Here is a 20,597-nt window from a genome sequence, read left to right on the forward strand (position 1 = left end):
AAACATGCTAGGCTATAAACATGAAATGATAGCGTCCATTGTGTATTTTACAATCAACACAATAACAACATTGAGTGTTGTATATTCACACAATAAATATTTACACTTATAGAAATGACACAACATTGTGACTATTAGCGTTGTCGCCCTCTGCTGGTCAAATGTAGCACTACATGGACGAAATCAGGTTGGATCGTTACTCTCAGACAAAAAAAACAACACGCCCACGAATACAAAACACATCACAAAGTCAGCACTTTCAATACCAAACAAACTAAATATATTTATGCGCAAATGATATCTACTTACACATGTTTGAGCAAGTTTGGTGATGAAGATTACATGTGAGGATTTCTGTTTGTCTGCATCAATGTGTCCGTCACTTAAAAGGTCCGCCAGGAAACAATGACTCCAGCACTTGAACATTCCTACTTTGTTGTCTAGTCGTTCTTAAGTAAGATTATTTCCTTTTATTTCCATATTTTCCCAGGGTTGAATTTGTAGTCTTCTTCTACTCCTCCCACTGCTGCGTCACTGTGACACATATGCCTCGCTGTTGCCCCCTGTGGGCTGGCGGGAGTACTGCACTCATGACCAACCCCAGTTTGAATGGTTTCATCATGGCTATTTTGGTGATGACAAGCTTTGAATAGTTGAATAGACCTGCAAATAGCAGCTACACCACAGCTAAGCACACTAAAGCACAGAAGCAAATAGCAGCTACACCACAGCTAAGCACACTAAAGAACAGAAGCAAATAGCAGCTACAGCACAGCTAAGCACACTAAAGCACAGAAGCAAATAGCAGCTACACCACAGCTAAGCACACTAAAGTACAGAAGCTAGACGTACGTAATAATAAGTGAACAATATTGCAGTATAAAACAACACATTTGTCGATATAAACAAGTATGAAAAAAATCTCCTTACTTCCTTATCTATTTTTATCCTTCTTTCCTTCCTTCCTTCTTTCCTTATCTCCTGTTATCCTTTATTCCTTCTTTCCTTACCTCCTTTTATCCATCCTTCCTTCTTGCCTTACCTCCTTGTATCCATCCTTCCTTCTTCCCTTATCTCCTTTTACCCATCCTTTGTTCTTTCCTTATCTCCTTTTACACATCCTTCCTTCTTTCCTTATCTCCTGTTATCCTTCCTTCCTTCTTTCCTTACCTTCTTTTATCCATCCTCCCTTCTTCCCTTATCTCCTTTTACCCGTCTTTTGTTCTTTCCTTATGTCCTTTTACCCATCCTTCCTTCTTCCCTTCCCTCCACCTTCCTTCCTTCTTTCCTTATCTCCTGTTATCCTTCCTTCCTTCTTTCCTTACCTCCTTTTATCCATCCTTCCTTCTTTCCTTACCTCCTTTTATCCATCCTTCCTTATTTCCTTACCTCCTTTTATCCATCCTTCTCCATCCTTCCTTCTTTCCTTATCTCCTTTTATCCATCCTTCCTTCTTTCCTTACCTCCTTTTATCCATCCCTCTTTATTTCCTTACCTCCTTTTATCCTTCCTTCCTTCTTTCCTTATCTCCTGTTATCCATCCTTCCTCCTTTCCTTATCTTCTTTTACCTATCCTTCCTTCTTCCCTTCCCTCCACCTTCCTTCCTTCTTTCCTTACCTCCTTTTATCCATCGTTCCTTCTTTCCTTATCTCCTTTCACCTATCCTTCCTTCTTCCCTTCCCTCCACCTTCCTTCCTTCTTGCCTCATCTCCTTTTATCCTTCCTTCCTTATCTCCTTTTATTCATCTTTCCTTCCTTCCTTCCCTCCTTTTATCCATCCTTCCTTCTTTCCTTACCTCCTTTTATTCATCCTTTCTTCTTCCCTTACCTCCTTTTATTCATCCTTTCTTCTTTCCTTACCTCCTTTTATTCTTCCTTCCTTCTTTCCTTACCTCCTTTTATCATTCCTTATCTCCTTTTATCCATCCTCCCTTCTTATCTCCTTTTACCCATCATTACTTCTTTCCTTATCTCCTTTTACCTATCCTTCCTTCTTCCCTTCCCTCCACCTCCCTTCCTTCCTTTCCTCATCTCCTTTCATCCTTCCTTCCTTCTTTCCTTATCTCCTTTTATCCATCCTTCCTTATTTCCTTACCTCCTTTTATCCATCCTTTCTTCTTGCCTTACCTCCTTTTACACATCCTTCCTTCTTCTCTTCCCTCCACCTTCCTTTCTTCTTTCCTTACGTTCTTGTATCCATCTTTCCTTATTTCCTTACCTCCTTTTATCCATCATTCCTTCTTTCCTTCCCTCCTTTTATCCTTCCTTTCTTCTTCCTTATCTTCCTTTACCCATCCTTCCTTCTTCCCTTCCCTCCACCTTCCTTCCTTATTTCCTTATCTCCTTTTATCCTTCCTTCCTTCTTTCCTTACCTCCTTTTATCCTTCCTTCCTTCTTTCCTTACCTCCTTTTATCCATCCTTTCTTCTTTCCTTACCTCCTTTTATCCTTCCTTCCTTCTTTCCTTACCTCCTTTTATCCATTCTTTCTTCTTTCCTTACCTCCTTTTATCCATCCTTCCTTCTTTCCTTACCTCCTTTTATCCATCCTTCCTTCTTTCCTTACCTCCTTTTATCCATCCTTCCTTATTTCCTTACCTCCTTTTATCCTTCCTTCTTTCTTTTCTTGCCTCCTTTTATCATTCCTTCCTTCTTTCCTTGCATCCTTTTATCCTTCCTTCCTTATCTCATTTTATCCTTCCTTCCTTCTTTCCTTACCTCCTTTTATCCATCCTTCCTTCTTTCCTTACCTCCTTTTATCCATCCTTCCTTATTTCCTTACCTCCTTTTATCCTTCCTTCTTTCTTTTCTTGCCTCCTTTTATCATTCCTTCCTTCTTTCCTTGCATCCTTTTATCCATCCTTCCTTCTCTCCTTACCTCCTTTTACCCATCCTTCCTTCTTTCCTTACCTCCTTTTACCCATCCGTCCTTCTTTCCTTCCCTCCTCTTAGCACACTAAAGTACAGAAGCTAGACGTAATAATAATAAGTGAACAATATTGCAGTGTAAAACAACACATTTGTCGATATAAACAAGCATGACATAATTCTAGTTGCATATTACTTACACACGGTGTTCTTTCCTTTTATTATTCATTTCAATCTGAGGGCCACAGACGGCCCTGGGGGGCCACTTTGGTTATATGTGCAGACAATATGCACCAAATGACTGGTAACGCGGGTGTAGGACAGTCAAAATGGATGCATTGGTGTAAACTGGTTTGTTGTTCCTCTCCAGGTTCCTGAAGTAACGTCCCTGCACCATGAGAACCGCCGAGGCGGGCCCCACCACGGTCCTGCACCGCCTCATCCAGGAGCAGCTGCGCTGGGGGAAGCTGACGGACACTCGGGCGCTGCTGGCCATCCAGCAGCAGGCCCTGCGCGGAGGAGGACGCCCCGGTGTCGGAGGCGGCGTCACAGGAAGTCCTGGTCGCTCTGCGGAGAAGCTGAGCCGGGAGGACACGCAGGGGTCCACCAGGCAGGACCCTCAAGGCCAGGAGCACCAGGACAGCTGCGTACAGCCGGAAAAGACCCTTAGGAACTCCTTCCAGCTGGGTGGAGAGGAGCTTCCTAGCTATGAGGAGGCCCAGCACCTCATGTCCCACGAGGAGGACGTGACGTGTGGAGGAGGACACCTGATGTCCCACGAGGAGGACGTGACGTGTGGAGGAGGACACCTGGACGCCAAGCTGGAGCACAGTCGCTCCCTCAGCGAGCGCCTGATGCTCTTGTCTCTGGAGAGGAGCACTCAGAGGAACCTTTGGGCCCTCAGCTCCTCACACAGTTCTCCTCAGCTGTGCAGCAGTCAAGGAGCCCCAGAGGACCCCAGAGGACCACCGCCAGGATACCACCCGGAGGCTCCTCCCCTCTTCCCAGAGGCTCCTCCCCCCTCGCAGCCTCAGCACAGGTAGATGTTTGCCCGCCATGTGACCCTGCCACGTCTGATCACGTGACACCCCTCGCAGGAAGGCTGGCGTTGCCATGACGACGGCGTCCAGCGACGTGCTGCTGATGGAGAACAGGAGGCTGAGGCAGGAAGTGGAAATGTACGCAGAGAAGGTGGCGCGCCTGGACAAGGTCAGGGACATGACAGCAATGGATGAAATCTTAAATCAATCAAATAAATGATGGAAGTCAAATAAATGATAGAAATGAAAAATCTAATAAATTATGTAAATAATAAATAACTCCTCTCTGAGCTGCCACCTTATCGTGGTAGAGGAGTTTGCGTGTCCCAATGATCCTAGGAGCTATGTTGCCCGGGGGTTTCTATGCCCCCTGGAGGGTCTCCCAAGACAAACAGGTCCTAGGTGAGGGATCAGACAAAGAGCAGCTCGAAGACTTCTATGGAAATACAACAACAGAGACTCAGTTTTCCCTCGCCCGGACGAGGGTCACCGGGGCCCCCCTCTGGAGCCAGACCCGGAGTTGGGGCACGATGGCGAGCGCCTGGTGGCCGGGCCTGTCCCCATTGAGCCTGGCTGGGCACAGCCCGAAGAGGCAACGTGGGTCCCCCCTCCAATGGGCTCATCACTCATAGCAGGGGCCATAGAGGTCGGGTGCGTTGTGAGCTGGGCGGTAGCGGAAGGCAGGGCACTTGGCGGTCTGATCCTCAGCTACATAAGCTTGCTCTTAGGATGTGGAATGTCACCTAGCTGGGGGGGAAGGAGCCTGAGCTAGTGCGCGAGGTGGAGAAGTTCCGGCTGGATATAGTCGGACTCACTTCGACGCACAGCAAGGGCTCTGGAACCTGTTCTCTTGAGAGGGGCTGGACTCTCTTCCACACTGGCGTTGCACGCAGTGAGAGGCGACGAGCTGGGGTAGCAATTCTTGTTGCCCCCCGGCTCAAAGCCTGCAAGTTGGAGTTCAACCAAGTGGACGAGAGGGTAGCTTCCCTCCGCCTTCGGGTAGGGGGACGGGTCCTGACTGTTTGTGCTTATGCACCAAACAGCAGTTCAGAGTACCCACCCTTTTTGGACATGGGAGGGGTTCAGGGAAGCAATGGAAAACGACTTCCGGACGGCTTCGAAGCGATTCTGGACCACCATCCGCCGCCTCAGGAAGGGGAAGCAGTGCACTGGTGAGGATGGTGTTCTGCTGACCTCAACTGTGGATGTTGTGGATCGGTGGAGGGAATATTTTGAAGACCTCCTTAATCCCACACAGATTCCCCAGGAACTGCTTCCTCATAGGAAGACGTGTTGCTGGGGAATCTGTGGTGGGCTCTCCTATTTTTGGGGCTGAGGTAGTTAAAAATCTCCTCGGTGGCAAGGCCCCCGGGGGTGGAAGAGATCCGCCCAGAGTTCCTTAAGGCTCTGGATGTTGTGGGGCTGTCTTGGTTGACAAGACTCTGCAACATCGCGTGGACATCGGGGGCGGTACCTCTGGATTGGCAGACCGGGGTGGTGGTTGCTCTCTTTAAAAAGGGGAACCGGAGGGTGTGTTCCAACTATCGTGGGATCACACTCCTCAGCCTTCCCGGTAAGGTCTATTCAGGTGTGCCGGAGAGGAGGCTACGCCGGATAGTCGAACCTCAGATTCAGGAAGAACTTTGTGGTTTTCGTCCTGGTCGTGGAACTGTGGGCCAGCTCTATACTCTCGGCAGGGTCCTTGAGGGTGCATGGGAGTTTGCCCAACGAGTCTACATGTGCTTTGTGGACTTGGAGAAGGCATTCGACCGTGTCCCTCGGGAAGTCCTGTGGGGAGTGCTCAGAGAGTATGGGGTATCGGACTGTCTGATTGTGGCGGTTCGCTCCCTGTACGATCAGTGTCAGAGCTTGGTCCGAATTGCCGGCAGTAAGTCGGACACGTTTCCAGTGAGGGTTGGACTCCACCATAGCTGCCCTTTGTCACCGGATCTGTTCATAACTTTTATGGACAGAATTTCTAGGCGCAGTCAGGGCGTTGAGGGGATCCGGTTTGGTGGCTGCAGGATTAGATCTCTGCTTTTTGCAGATGATGTGGTCCTGATGGCTTCATCTGACCAGGACCTTCAGCTCTCACTGGATCGGTTCGCAGCCGAGTCTGAAGCGACTGGGATGAGAATCAGCACCTCCAAGTCCGAGTCCATGGTTCTCGCCCGGAAAAGGGTGGAGTGCCATCTCCGGGTTGGGGAGGAGATCTTTCCCCAAGGGGAGGAGTTCAAGTACCTCTGAGTCTTGTTCACAAGTGAGGGAAGAGTGGATCGTGAGATCGACAGGCGGATCGGTGCGGCGTCTTCAGTAATGCGGACGGTGTATCGATCCGTTGTGGTATAGAAGGAGCTGAGCCGGAAGGCAAAGCTCTCAATTTACCGGTCGATCTACGTTCCCATCCTCACCTATGGTCATGAGCTTTGGGTTATGACCGACAGGACAAGATCACGGGTACAAGTGGCCGAAATGAGTTTCCTCCGCCGGGCGGCGGGGCTCTCCCTTAGAGATAGGGTGAGAAGCTCTGCCATCCGGGAGGAGCTCAAAGTAAAGCCGCTGCTCCTCCACATGGAGAGGAGCCAGATGAGGTGGTTCGGGCATCTGGTCAGGATGCCACCCGAACGCCTCCCTAGGGAGGTTTTTAAGGCACATCCGATCGAGAGGAGGCCACGGGGAAGACCCAGGACACGTTGGGAAGACTATGTCTCCCGGCTGGCCTGGGAATGCCTCGGGATCCCCCGGGAAGAGCTGGACGAAGTGGCTGGGGAGAGGGAAGTCTGGGCTTCCCTGCTTAGGCTGCTGCCCCCGCGACCCGACCTCGGATAAGCGGAAGAAGATGGATGGATGGATGGATAGATAATAATAATTAAATAAAATAGATGATATATAAAATAATCTAAATTAATCAAATAAATGATGAAAATAATAATTCCTTACCTCCTTTTATCCATCCTTCCTTCTGTCCTTACCTCCTTTTATCCATTCTTCCTTCTTTCCTTCCTTCCTTTATCCTTGGTCCACAGTCTTTCACTTGTCAGCTACTTGAAGGTGTCTGTGGTTCTTCAGCTACTTGAAGGTGTCTGTGGTTCTTCAGCTACTTGAAGGTGTCTGTGGTTCTTCAGCTACTTGAAGGTGTCTGTGGTTCCTCAGCTACTTGAAGGTGTCTGTGGTTCCTCAGCTACTTGAAGGTGTCTGTGGTTCCTCAGCTACTTGAAGGTGTTTGTGGTTCCTCAGCTACTTGAAGGTGTCTGTGGTTCCTCAGCTACATGAAAGGTGTCTGGTTCTTCAGCTACTTGAAGGTGTCTGTGGTTCCTCAGCTACTTGAAGGTGTCTGTGGTTCCTCAGCTACTTGAAGGTGTCTGTGGTTCCTCAGCTACATGAAAGGTGTCTGTGGTTCTTCAGCTACTTGAAGGTGTCTGTGGTTCCTCAGCTACTTGAAGGTGTCTGTGGTTCTACAGCTACTTGAAGGTGTCTGTGGTTCCTCAGCTACTTGAAGGTGCCTGTGGTTCTTCAGCTACTTGAAGGTGTCTGGTTCCTCAGCTACTTGAAGGTGTCTGTGGTTCCTCAGCTACTTGAAGGTCTCTCTGGTTCTTCAGCTACTTGAAGTTGTCTGTGGTTCCTCAGCTACTTGAAGGTGTCTGTGGTTCCTCAGCTACTTGAAGGTGTCTGTGGTTCCTCAGCTACTTGAAGGTGTCTGTGGTTCCTCAGCTACTTGAAGGTGTCTGTGGTTCCTCAGCTACTTGAAGGTGTCTGTGGTTCCTCAGCTACTTGAAGGTGTCTGTGGTTCCTCAGCTACTTGAAGGTGTCTGTGGTTCCTCAGCTACTTGAAGGTGTCTGTGGTTCCTCAGCTACTTGAAGGTGTCTGTGGTTCTTCAGCTACTTGAAGGTGTCTGTGGCTCCTCAGCTACTTGAAGGTGTCTGTGGTTCCTCAGCTACTTGAAGGTGTCTGTGGTTCTTCAGCTACTTGAAGGTGTCTGTGGTTCCTCAGCTACTTGAAGGTGTCTGTGGTTCCTCAGCTACTTGAAGGTGTCTGTGGTTCCTCAGCTACTTGAAGGTGTCTGTGGTTCCTCAGCTTCATGAAAGGTGTCTGTGGTTCTTCAGCTACTTGAAGGTGTCTGTGGTTCCTCAGCTACTTGAAGGTGTCTGTGGTTCCTCAGCTACTTGAAGGTGTCTGTGGTTCCTCAGCTACTTGAAGGTGTCTGTGGTTCCTCAGCTACTTGAAGGTGTCTGTGGTTCCTCAGCTACTTGAAGGTGTCTGTGGTTCCTCAGCTACTTGAAGGTGTCTGTGGTTCCTCAGCTACTTGAAGGTGTGTGTGTGTGGTCCCCAGATGGAGGAGGAGATGGAGAATGTCTCTCAGGCGCACCAGACCTTGATGAAGGACTCGGTCAAGCGCCAAGACCTGGAGAAGACGATGAGGAAGAAGCTGGAGGCGGAGATGAAGAGGATGCACGACTTCAACCGCGACCTAAGAGGTACGTGGTCCCGTGAGAAGCGTAACCACGACGACCGCAGGCGACGTGACGGCCATACCTCCTTGCAGAACAACTGTGGGCGGCGACCAAGCAGCGAGCGGTCAAGGAGGAGGAACACTCGGACCACAAGCAGCACGTCTTCCTGAAGCTGCTGGAACAAAGTAAGTCTTCACACTTCCTCTTGGCGGCCATTGTGTCCTGGAATGTTCCTTGCATATATTGGCATAGCTATGTTAGCTACATGCTAATATTACATTTTAACATCACTTTAGGTTAGCTACTGTACATGCTAATATTACATTTTAACATCACTTTAGGTTAGCAACACTGACATGGCATAGCTATGTCAGCTTCATGCTAATATTACATTTTAACATCACTTTAGGTTAGCAACACTAGCATAGCTATGTCAGCTACATGCTAATATTACATTTTAACATCACTTTAGGTTAGCAACACTGACATAGCTATTTCAGCTACATGCTAATATTACATTTTAACCTCACTTTAGGTTAGCAACACTAGCATAGCTATGTCAGCTACATGCTAATATTACATTTTAACATCACTTTAGGTTAGCAACACTGACATGGCATAGCTATTTCAGCTACATGCTAATATTACATTTTAACATCACTTTAGGTTAGCAACACTAGCATAGCAATGTCAGCCATATGCTAATATTACATTTTAACACCATTTAGGTTAGCAACACTGACATAGCTATGTCAGCTACAAGCTAATATTAAATTTTAACATCACTTTAGGTTAGCAACACTGACATAGCTATGTCAGCTACATGCTAATATTACATTTTAACATCACTTTAGATTAGCTACATGCTAATATTAGATTTTAACATCACATTAGGTTACCTACATGCTAATATTACATTTTAACATCACTTTAGGTTAGCAACACTGGCATAGCTGTGTCAGCTACATGCTAATATTACATTTTAACGTCACTTTAGGTTAGCAACACTGGCATAGCTATGTCAGCTACATGCTAATATTACATTTTAACATCACTTTAGGTTAGCAACACTGACATAGCTATGTCAGCTACATGCTAATATAAAATTTTAACATCCCTTTAGGTTAGCTACATGCTAATATTACATTTTAACATCCCATTAGGTTAGCTACATGCTAATATTACATTTTAACATCACTTTAGGTTAGCAACACTGGCATAGCTGTGTCAGTTTCATGCTAATATTACATTTTAACATCATTTTAGGTTAGCAACACTGGCATAGCTGTGTCAGTTTCATGCTAATATTACATTTTAACATCACTTTAGATTAGCAACACTGACATAGCTATTTCAGCTACATGCTAATATTACATTTTAACATCACTTTAGGTTAGCAACACTGACATAGCTATTTCAGCTACATGCTAATATTACCTTTTAACATCACTTTAGGTTAGCAACACTAGCATGTCAGCCATATGCTAATATTACATTTTAACACCATTTAGGTTAGCAACACTGACATAGCTATGTCAGCTACATGCTAATATTAAATTTTAACATCACTTTAGGTTAGCAACACTGACATAGCTATGTCAGCTACATGCTAATATTACATTTTAACATCACTTTAGGTTAGCATAGCTATGTCAGCTACATGCTAATATTACATTTTAACATGCTAGGTTAGCATTTTCACTGACAAACAACAAAAACATGATTCAACTTACAACTCCCACCACGTCTGTCAGGGACTAGTTGGCAGAGCTCCTTTTGAAGATGTGTAGCGAAGCCTTTGCGTCCAAAGTGTTAAGAGGACAAACGTGTGTGTCAGACGAGCAGCAGCGGCAGGAGAAGGAGCTCCTGGAGAAGAAGGTCCAGCACCTGCGTCTCTCGGCCGAGGACAGCCGGCGAGCACGTGAGCTCCTGGAGGAGGCGCTGCTGGTGTCGCACGCTCGCAACCGGCTGCTGGGGGAGGAGCTTCAGAGGAAGCGCGCCTACGTGGAGAAGGTGGAGCGCCTGCAGGGCTCGCTGGCCCAGCTGCAGGCGGCGTGCCAGAAGCGGGAGGCGCTGGAGCTGCGCCTGCGCACCAGGCTGGAGCAGGAGCTGAGGAGCGTGCGGGCGCAACAGGTGAGGCCGCCTCATCCGCCCGTGAGACATGGCGTGCATTGTCACATCCCCCCGTGAGACATGGCGTGCGTTGTCACATCCCCCCGTGAAACATGGCGTGCATTGTCACATCCCTCTTGTGAGACATGGCGTGCGTTGTCACATCCCCCCGTGAAACATGCCGTGCATTGTCACATCCCCCGTGAAACATGCCGTGCATTGTCACATCCCTCTTGTGAGACATGGCGTGCATTGTCACATCCCCCTTGTGAGACATGGCGTGCATTGTCACATCCCCCCGTGAAACATGCCGTGCATTGTCACATCCCCCGTGAAACATGCCGTGCATTGTCACATCCCTCTTGTGAGACATGGCGTGCATTGTCACATCCCCCTTGTGAGACATGGCGTGCATTGTCACATCCCCCCGTGAAACATGCCGTGCATTGTCACATCCCCCCGTGAAACATGCCGTGCATTGTCACATCCCCCGTGAAACATGCCGTGCATTGTCACATCCCTCTTGTGAGACATGGCGTGCATTGTCACATCCCCCTTGTGAGACATGGCGTGCATTGTCACATCCCCCCGTGAAACATGCCGTGCATTGTCACATCCCCCGTGAAACATGCCGTGCATTGTCACATCCCTCTTGTGAGACATGGCGTGCATTGTCACATCCCCCTTGTGAGACATGGCGTGCATTGTCACATCCCCCCGTGAAACATGCCGTGCATTGTCACATCCCCCCATGAAACATGGCGTGCATTGTCACATCCCTCTTGTGAGACATGGCGTGCATTGTCACATCCCCCTTGTGAGACATGGCGTGCATTGTCACATCCCTCTTGTGAGACATGGCGTGCATTGTCACATCCCCCTTGTGAGACATGGCGTGCATTGTCACATCCCCCTTGTGAGACATGGCGTGCATTGTCACATCCCCCCGTGAGACATGGCGTGCATTGTCACATCCCCCCGTGAGACATGGCGTGCATTGTCACATCCCCCGTGAAACATGGCGTGCATTGTCACATCCCTCTTGTGAGACATGGTGTGCATTGTCACATCCCCCTTGTGAGACATGGCGTGCATTGTCACATCCCTCTTGTGAGACATGGTGTGCATTGTCACATCCCCCTTGTGAGACATGGCGTGCATTGTCACATCCCTCTTGTGAGACATGGCGTGCATTGTCACATCCCCCTTGTGAGACATGGCGTGCATTGTCACATCCCCCGTGAGACATGGCGTGCATTGTCACATCCCCCCGTGAGACATGGCGTGCATTGTCACATCCCCCCGTGAAACATGGCGTGCATTGTCACATCCCTCTTGTGAGACATGGTGTGCATTGTCACATCCCCCTTGTGAGACATGGCGTGCATTGTCACATCCCTCTTGTGAGACATGGTGTGCATTGTCACATCCCCCTTGTGAGACATGGCGTGCATTGTCACATCCCTCTTGTGAGACATGGCGTGCATTGTCACATCCCCCTTGTGAGACATGGCGTGCATTGTCACATCCCCCCGTGAGACATGGCGTGCATTGTCACATCCCCCGTGAGACATGGCGTGCATTGTCACATCCCCCGTGAAACATGGCGTGCATTGTCACATCCCTCTTGTGAGACATGGTGTGCATTGTCACATCCCCCTTGTGAGACATGGCGTGCATTGTCACATCCCTCTTGTGAGACATGGTGTGCATTGTCACATCCCCCTTGTGAGACATGGCGTGCATTGTCACATCCCTCTTGTGAGACATGGTGTGCATTGTCACATCCCCCTTGTGAGCATGGCGTGCATTGTCACATCCCTCTTGTGAGACATGGTGTGCATTGTCACATCCCCCTTGTGAGACATGGCGTGCATTGTCACATCCCTCTTGTGAGACATGGCGTGCATTGTCACATCCCCCTTGTGAGACATGGCGTGCATTGTCACATCCCCCCGTGAGACATGGCGTGCATTGTCACATCCCCCGTGAGACATGGCTTGCATTGTCACATCCCCCCGTGAAACATGGCGTGCATTGTCACATCCCTCTTGTGAGACATGGTGTGCATTGTCACATCCCCCTTGTGAGACATGGCGTGCATTGTCACATCCCTCTTGTGAGACATGGTGTGCATTGTCACATCCCCCTTGTGAGACATGGTGTGCATTGTCACATCCCCCTTGTGAGACATGGCGTGCATTGTCACATCCCTCTTGTGAGACATGGTGTGCATTGTCACATCCCCCTTGTGAGACATGGTGTGCATTGTCACATCCCTCTTGTGAGACATGGTGTGCATTGTCACATCCCTCTTGTGAGACATGGCGTGCATTGTCACATCCCCCTGAGACATGGCGTGCATTGTCACATCCCCCCGTGAGACATGGCGTGCATTGTCACATCCCCCCGTGAAACATGGCGTGCATTGTCACATCCCTCTTGTGAGACATGGTGTGCATTGTCACATCCCCCTTGTGAGACATGGCGTGCATTGTCACATCCCTCTTGTGAGACATGGTGTGCATTGTCACATCCCCCTTGTGAGACATGGTGTGCATTGTCACATCCCCCTTGTGAGACATGGCGTGCATTGTCACATCCCTCTTGTGAGACATGGTGTGCATTGTCACATCCCCCTTGTGAGACATGGTGTGCATTGTCACATCCCTCTTGTGAGACATGGTGTGCATTGTCACATCCCTCTTGTGAGACATGGTGTGCATTGTCACATCCCTCTTGTGAGACATGGCGTGCATTGTCACATCCCCCCGTGAGACATGGCGTGCATTGTCACATCCCCCCGTGAGACATGGCGTGCATTGTCACATCCCCCCGTGAAACATGGCGTGCATTGTCACATCCCTCTTGTGAGACATGGTGTGCATTGTCACATCCCCCTTGTGAGACATGGCGTGCATTGTCACATCCCTCTTGTGAGACATGGTGTGCATTGTCACATCCCCCTTGTGAGACATGGTGTGCATTGTCACATCCCCCTTGTGAGACATGGCGTGCATTGTCACATCCCTCTTGTGAGACATGGTGTGCATTGTCACATCCCCCTTGTGAGACATGGTGTGCATTGTCACATCCCTCTTGTGAGACATGGTGTGCATTGTCACATCCCTCTTGTGAGACATGGCGTGCATTGTCACATCCCTCTTGTGAGACATGGTGTGCATTGTCACATCCCTCTTGTGAGACATGGCGTGCATTGTCACATCCCCCGTGAGACATGGCGTACATTGTCACATCCCCCCGTGAGACATGGCGTGCATTGTCACATCCGCCTTGTGAGACATGGTGTGCATTGTCACATCCCCCTTGTGAGACATGGCGTGCATTGTCACATCCCTCTTGTGAGACATGGTGTGCATTGTCACATCCCCCTTGTGAGACATGGTGTGCATTGTCACATCCCCCTTGTGAGACATGGCGTGCATTGTCACATCCCTCTTGTGAGACATGGTGTGCATTGTCACATCCCCCTTGTGAGACATGGTGTGCATTGTCACATCCCTCTTGTGAGACATGGTGTGCATTGTCACATCCCTCTTGTGAGACATGGCGTGCACTGTCACATCCCCCCGTGAGACATGGCGTGCATTGTCACATCCCCCCGTGAGACATGGCGTGCATTGTCACATCCCCCCGTGAAACATGGCGTGCATTGTCACATCCCTCTTGTGAGACATGGTGTGCATTGTCACATCCCCCTTGTGAGACATGGCGTGCATTGTCACATCCCTCTTGTGAGACATGGTGTGCATTGTCACATCCCCCTTGTGAGACATGGTGTGCATTGTCACATCCCCCTTGTGAGACATGGCGTGCATTGTCACATCCCTCTTGTGAGACATGGTGTGCATTGTCACATCCCCCTTGTGAGACATGGTGTGCATTGTCACATCCCTCTTGTGAGACATGGTGTGCATTGTCACATCCCTCTTGTGAGACATGGTGTGCATTGTCACATCCCTCTTGTGAGACATGGCGTGCATTGTCACATCCCCCCGTGAGACATGGCGTGCATTGTCACATCCCCCCGTGAGACATGGCGTGCATTGTCACATCCCCCCGTGAAACATGGCGTGCATTGTCACATCCCTCTTGTGAGACATGGTGTGCATTGTCACATCCCCCTTGTGAGACATGGCGTGCATTGTCACATCCCTCTTGTGAGACATGGTGTGCATTGTCACATCCCCCTTGTGAGACATGGTGTGCATTGTCACATCCCCCTTGTGAGACATGGCGTGCATTGTCACATCCCTCTTGTGAGACATGGTGTGCATTGTCACATCCCCCTTGTGAGACATGGTGTGCATTGTCACATCCCTCTTGTGAGACATGGTGTGCATTGTCACATCCCTCTTGTGAGACATGGCGTGCATTGTCACATCCCTCTTGTGAGACATGGTGTGCATTGTCACATCCCTCTTGTGAGACATGGCGTGCATTGTCACATCCCCCCGTGAGACATGGTGTACATTGTCACATCCCCCCGTGAGACATGGCGTGCATTGTCACATCCCCCTTGTGAGACATGGTGTGCATTGTCACATCCCCCTTGTGAGACATGGCGTGCATTGTCACATCCCTCTTGTGAGACATGGTGTGCATTGTCACATCCCCCTTGTGAGACATGGTGTGCATTGTCACATCCCCCTTGTGAGACATGGCGTGCATTGTCACATCCCTCTTGTGAGACATGGTGTGCATTGTCACATCCCCCTTGTGAGACATGGTGTGCATTGTCACATCCCCTCTTGTGAGACATGGTGTGCATTGTCACATCCCTCTTGTGAGACATGGCGTGCATTGTCACATCCCCCCGTGAGACATGGCGTGCATTGTCACATCCCCCCGTGAGACATGGCGTGCATTGTCACATCCCCCCGTGAAACATGGCGTGCATTGTCACATCCCTCTTGTGAGACATGGTGTGCATTGTCACATCCCCCTTGTGAGACATGGCGTGCATTGTCACATCCCTCTTGTGAGACATGGTGTGCATTGTCACATCCCCCTTGTGAGACATGGTGTGCATTGTCACATCCCCCTTGTGAGACATGGCGTGCATTGTCACATCCCTCTTGTGAGACATGGTGTGCATTGTCACATCCCCTTGTGAGACATGGTGTGCATTGTCACATCCCTCTTGTGAGACATGGTGTGCATTGTCACATCCCTCTTGTGAGACATGGCGTGCATTGTCACATCCCCCCGTGAGACATGGCGTGCATTGTCACATCCCCCCGTGAGACATGGCGTGCATTGTCACATCCCCCCGTGAAACATGGCGTGCATTGTCACATCCTCTTGTGAGACATGGTGTGCATTGTCACATCCCCCTTGTGAGACATGGCGTGCAATGTCACATCCCTCTTGTGAGACATGGTGTGCATTGTCACATCCCCCTTGTGAGACATGGTGTGCATTGTCACATCCCCCTTGTGAGACATGGCGTGCATTGTCACATCCCTCTTGTGAGACATGGTGTGCATTGTCACATCCCCCTTGTGAGACATGGTGTGCATTGTCACATCCCCCCGTGAGACATGGCGTGCATTGTCACATCCCTCTTGTGAGACATGGCGTGCATTGTCACATCCCTCTTGTGAGACATGGTGTGCATTGTCACATCCCTCTTGTGAGACATGGCGTGCATTGTCACATCCCTCTTGTGAGACATGGCGTGCATTGTCACATCCCCCCGTGAGACATGGCGTGCATTGTCACATCCCCCGTGAGACATGGCGTGCATTGTCACATCCCCCCGTGAAACATGGCGTGCATTGTCACATCCCTCTTGTGAGACATGGTGTGCATTGTCACATCCCCCTTGTGAGACATGGCGTGCATTGTCACATCCCTCTTGTGAGACATGGTGTGCATTGTCACATCCCCCTTGTGAGACATGGTGTGCATTGTCACATCCCCCTTGTGAGACATGGCGTGCATTGTCACATCCCTCTTGTGAGACATGGTGTGCATTGTCACATCCCCCTTGTGAGACATGGTGTGCATTGTCACATCCCTCTTGTGAGACATGGTGTGCATTGTCACATCCCTCTTGTGAGACATGGTGTGCATTGTCACATCCCTCTTGTGAGACATGGCGTGCATTGTCACATCCCCCCGTGAGACATGGCGTGCATTGTCACATCCCCCCGTGAGACATGGCGTGCATTGTCACATCCCCCCGTGAAACATGGCGTGCATTGTCACATCCCTCTTGTGAGACATGGTGTGCATTGTCACATCCCCCTTGTGAGACATGGCGTGCATTGTCACATCCCTCTTGTGAGACATGGTGTGCATTGTCACATCCCCCTTGTGAGACATGGTGTGCATTGTCACATCCCCCTTGTGAGACATGGCGTGCATTGTCACATCCCTCTTGTGAGACATGGTGTGCATTGTCACATCCCTCTTGTGAGACATGGCGTGCATTGTCACATCCCTCTTGTGAGACATGGCGTGCATTGTCACATCCCCCCGTGAGACATGGCGTGCATTGTCACATCCCCCCGTGAGACATGGCGTGCATTGTCACATCCCCCCGTGAAACATGGCGTGCATTGTCACATCCCTCTTGTGAGACATGGTGTGCATTGTCACATCCCCCTTGTGAGACATGGCGTGCATTGTCACATCCTCTTGTGAGACATGGTGTGCATTGTCACATCCCCCTTGTGAGACATGGTGTGCATTGTCACATCCCCCTTGTGAGACATGGCGTGCATTGTCACATCCCTCTTGTGAGACATGGTGTGCATTGTCACATCCCCCTTGTGAGACATGGTGTGCATTGTCACATCCCTCTTGTGAGACATGGTGTGCATTGTCACATCCCTCTTGTGAGACATGGTGTGCATTGTCACATCCCTCTTGTGAGACATGGCGTGCATTGTCACATCCCCCCGTGAGACATGGCGTGCATTGTCACATCCCCCCGTGAGACATGGCGTGCATTGTCACATCCCCCCGTGAACATGGCGTGCATTGTCACATCCCTCTTGTGAGACATGGTGTGCATTGTCACATCCCCCTTGTGAGACATGGCGTGCATTGTCACATCCCTCTTGTGAGACATGGTGTGCATTGTCACATCCCCCTTGTGAGACATGGTGTGCATTGTCACATCCCCCTTGTGAGACATGGCGTGCATTGTCACATCCCTCTTGTGAGACATGGTGTGCATTGTCACATCCCCCTTGTGAGACATGGTGTGCATTGTCACATCCCTCTTGTGAGACATGGTGTGCATTGTCACATCCCTCTTGTGAGACATGGTGTGCATTGTCACATCCCTCTTGTGAGACATGGCGTGCATTGTCACATCCCCCTCTGTGAGACATGGCGTGCATTGTCACATCCCCCCGTGAGACATGGCGTGCATTGTCACATCCCCCCGTGAAACATGGCGTGCATTGTCACATCCCTCTTGTGAGACATGGTGTGCATTGTCACATCCCCCTTGTGAGACATGGCGTGCATTGTCACATCCCTCTTGTGAGACATGGTGTGCATTGTCACATCCCCCTTGTGAGACATGGTGTGCATTGTCACATCCCCCTTGTGAGACATGGCGTGCATTGTCACATCCCTCTTGTGAGACATGGTGTGCATTGTCACATCCCCCTTGTGAGACATGGTGTGCATTGTCACATCCCTCTTGTGAGACATGGTGTGCATTGTCACATCCCTCTTGTGAGACATGGCGTGCATTGTCACATCCCTCTTGTGAGGACATGGTGTGCATTGTCACATCCCTCTTGTGAGACATGGCGTGCATTGTCACATCCCCCGTGAGACATGGGTAGCATTGTCACATCCCCCGTGAGACATGGCGTGCATTGTCACATCCCCCTTGTGAGACATGGTGTGCATTGTCACATCCCCCCTTGTGAGACATGGCGTGCATTGTCACATCCCTCTTGTGAGACATGGTGTGCATTGTCACATCCCCCTTGTGAGACATGGTGTGCATTGTCACATCCCCCTTGTGAGACATGGCGTGCATTGTCACATCCCTCTTGTGAGACATGGTGTGCATTGTCACATCCCCTTGTGAGACATGGTGTGCATTGTCACATCCCTCTTGTGAGACATGGTGTGCATTGTCACATCCCTCTTGTGAGACATGGCGTGCATTGTCACATCCCCCCGTGAGACATGGCGTGCATTGTCACATCCCCCCGTGAGACATGGCGTGCATTGTCACATCCCCCCGTGAAACATGGCGTGCATTGTCACATCCCTCTTGTGAGACATGGTGTGCATTGTCACATCCCCCTTGTGAGACATGGCGTGCATTGTCACATCCCTCTTGTGAGACATGGTGTGCATTGTCACATCCCCCTTGTGAGACATGGTGTGCATTGTCACATCCCCCTTGTGAGACATGGCGTGCATTGTCACATCCCTCTTGTGAGACATGGTGTGCATTGTCACATCCCCCTTGTGAGACATGGTGTGCATTGTCACATCCCTCTTGTGAGACATGGTGTGCATTGTCACATCCCTCTTGTGAGACATGGCGTGCATTGTCACATCCCCCCGTGAGACATGGCGTGCATTGTCACATCCCCCCGTGAGACATGGCGTGCATTGTCACATCCCCCCGTGAAACATGGCGTGCATTGTCACATCCCCTTGTGAGACATGGTGTGCATTGTCACATCCCCCTTGTGAGACATGGCGTGCATTGTCACATCCCTCTTGTGAGACATGGTGTGCATTGTCACATCCCCCTTGTGAGACATGGTGTGCATTGTCACATCCCCCTTGTGAGACATGGCGTGCATTGTCACATCCCTCTTGTGAGACATGGTGTGCATTGTCACATCCCCCTTGTGAGACATGGTGTGCATTGTCACATCCCCCGTGAGACATGGCGTGCATTGTCACATCCCTTGTGAGACATGGCGTGCATTGTCACATCCCTCTTGTGAGACATGGTGTGCATTGTCACATCCCTCTTGTGAGACATGGCGTGCATTGTCACATCCCTCTTGTGAGACATGGCGTGCATTGTCACATCCCCCCGTGAGACATGGCGTGCATTGTCACATCCCCCCGTGAGACATGGCGTGCATTGTCACATCCCCCCGTGAAACATGGCGTGCATTGTCACATCCCTCTTGTGAGACATGGTGTGCATTGTCACATCCCCCTTGTGAGACATGGCGTGCATTGTCACATCCCTCTTGTGAGACATGGTGTGCATTGTCACATCCCCCTTGTGAGACATGGTGTGCATTGTCACATCCCCCTTGTGAGACATGGCGTGCATTGTCACATCCCTCTTGTGAGACATGGTGTGCATTGTCACATCCCCCTTGTGAGACATGGTGTGCATTGTCACATCCCTCTTGTGAGACATGGTGTGCATTGTCACATCCCTCTTGTGAGACATGGTGTGCATTGTCACATCCCTCTTGTGAGACATGGCGTGCATTGTCACATCCCCCCGTGAGACATGGCGTGCATTGTCACATCCCCCCGTGAGACATGGCGTGCATTGTCACATCCCCCCGTGAAACATGGCGTGCATTGTCACATCCCTCTTGTGAGACATGGTGTGCATTGTCACATCCCCCTTGTGAGACATGGCGTGCATTGTCACATCCCTCTTGTGAGACATGGTGTGCATTGTCACATCCCCCTTGTGAGACATGGTGTGCATTGTCACATCCCCCTTGTGAGACATGGCGTGCATTGTCACATCCTCTTGTGAGACATGGTGTGCATTGTCACATCCCTCTTGTGAGACATGGCGTGCATTGTCACATCCCTCTTGTGAGACATGGCGTGCATTGTCACATCCCCCCCGTGAGACATGGCGTGCATTGTCACATCCCCCCGTGAGACATGGCGTGCATTGTCACATCCCCCCGTGAACATGGCGTGCATTGTCACATCCCTCTTGTGAGACATGGTGTGCATTGTCACATCCCCCTTGTGAGACATGGCGTGCATTGTCACATCCCTCTTGTGAGACATGGTGTGCATTGTCACATCCCCCTTGTGAGACATGGTGTGCATTGTCACATCCCCCTTGTGAGACATGGCGTGCATTGTCACATCCCTCTTGTGAGACATGGTGTGCATTGTC

General features: G+C 50.1%; 1 protein-coding gene across 1 annotated transcript in view; it reads left to right on the plus strand.

Moving 5' to 3' along the window:
• The window catches only part of LOC133644047 (angiomotin-like 2a), a 41,929-nt gene that overhangs the window by 1,944 nt on the left and 19,388 nt on the right, over positions 1-20,597 (plus strand). The window contains exons 2-6 of the mRNA XM_062038367.1: positions 3,238-3,906; positions 3,965-4,076; positions 8,239-8,383; positions 8,452-8,544; positions 10,197-10,492. Of these exons, the coding sequence (XP_061894351.1) occupies positions 3,263-3,906; positions 3,965-4,076; positions 8,239-8,383; positions 8,452-8,544; positions 10,197-10,492 (1,290 nt within the window). The 5' untranslated portion in view covers positions 3,238-3,262. The remainder of the gene's footprint in view (positions 1-3,237; positions 3,907-3,964; positions 4,077-8,238; positions 8,384-8,451; positions 8,545-10,196; positions 10,493-20,597) is intronic.

This window comes from Entelurus aequoreus, linkage group LG27, assembly GCF_033978785.1.
Source record: "Entelurus aequoreus isolate RoL-2023_Sb linkage group LG27, RoL_Eaeq_v1.1, whole genome shotgun sequence".
Lineage (NCBI taxonomy): Eukaryota > Metazoa > Chordata > Actinopteri > Syngnathiformes > Syngnathidae > Entelurus > Entelurus aequoreus.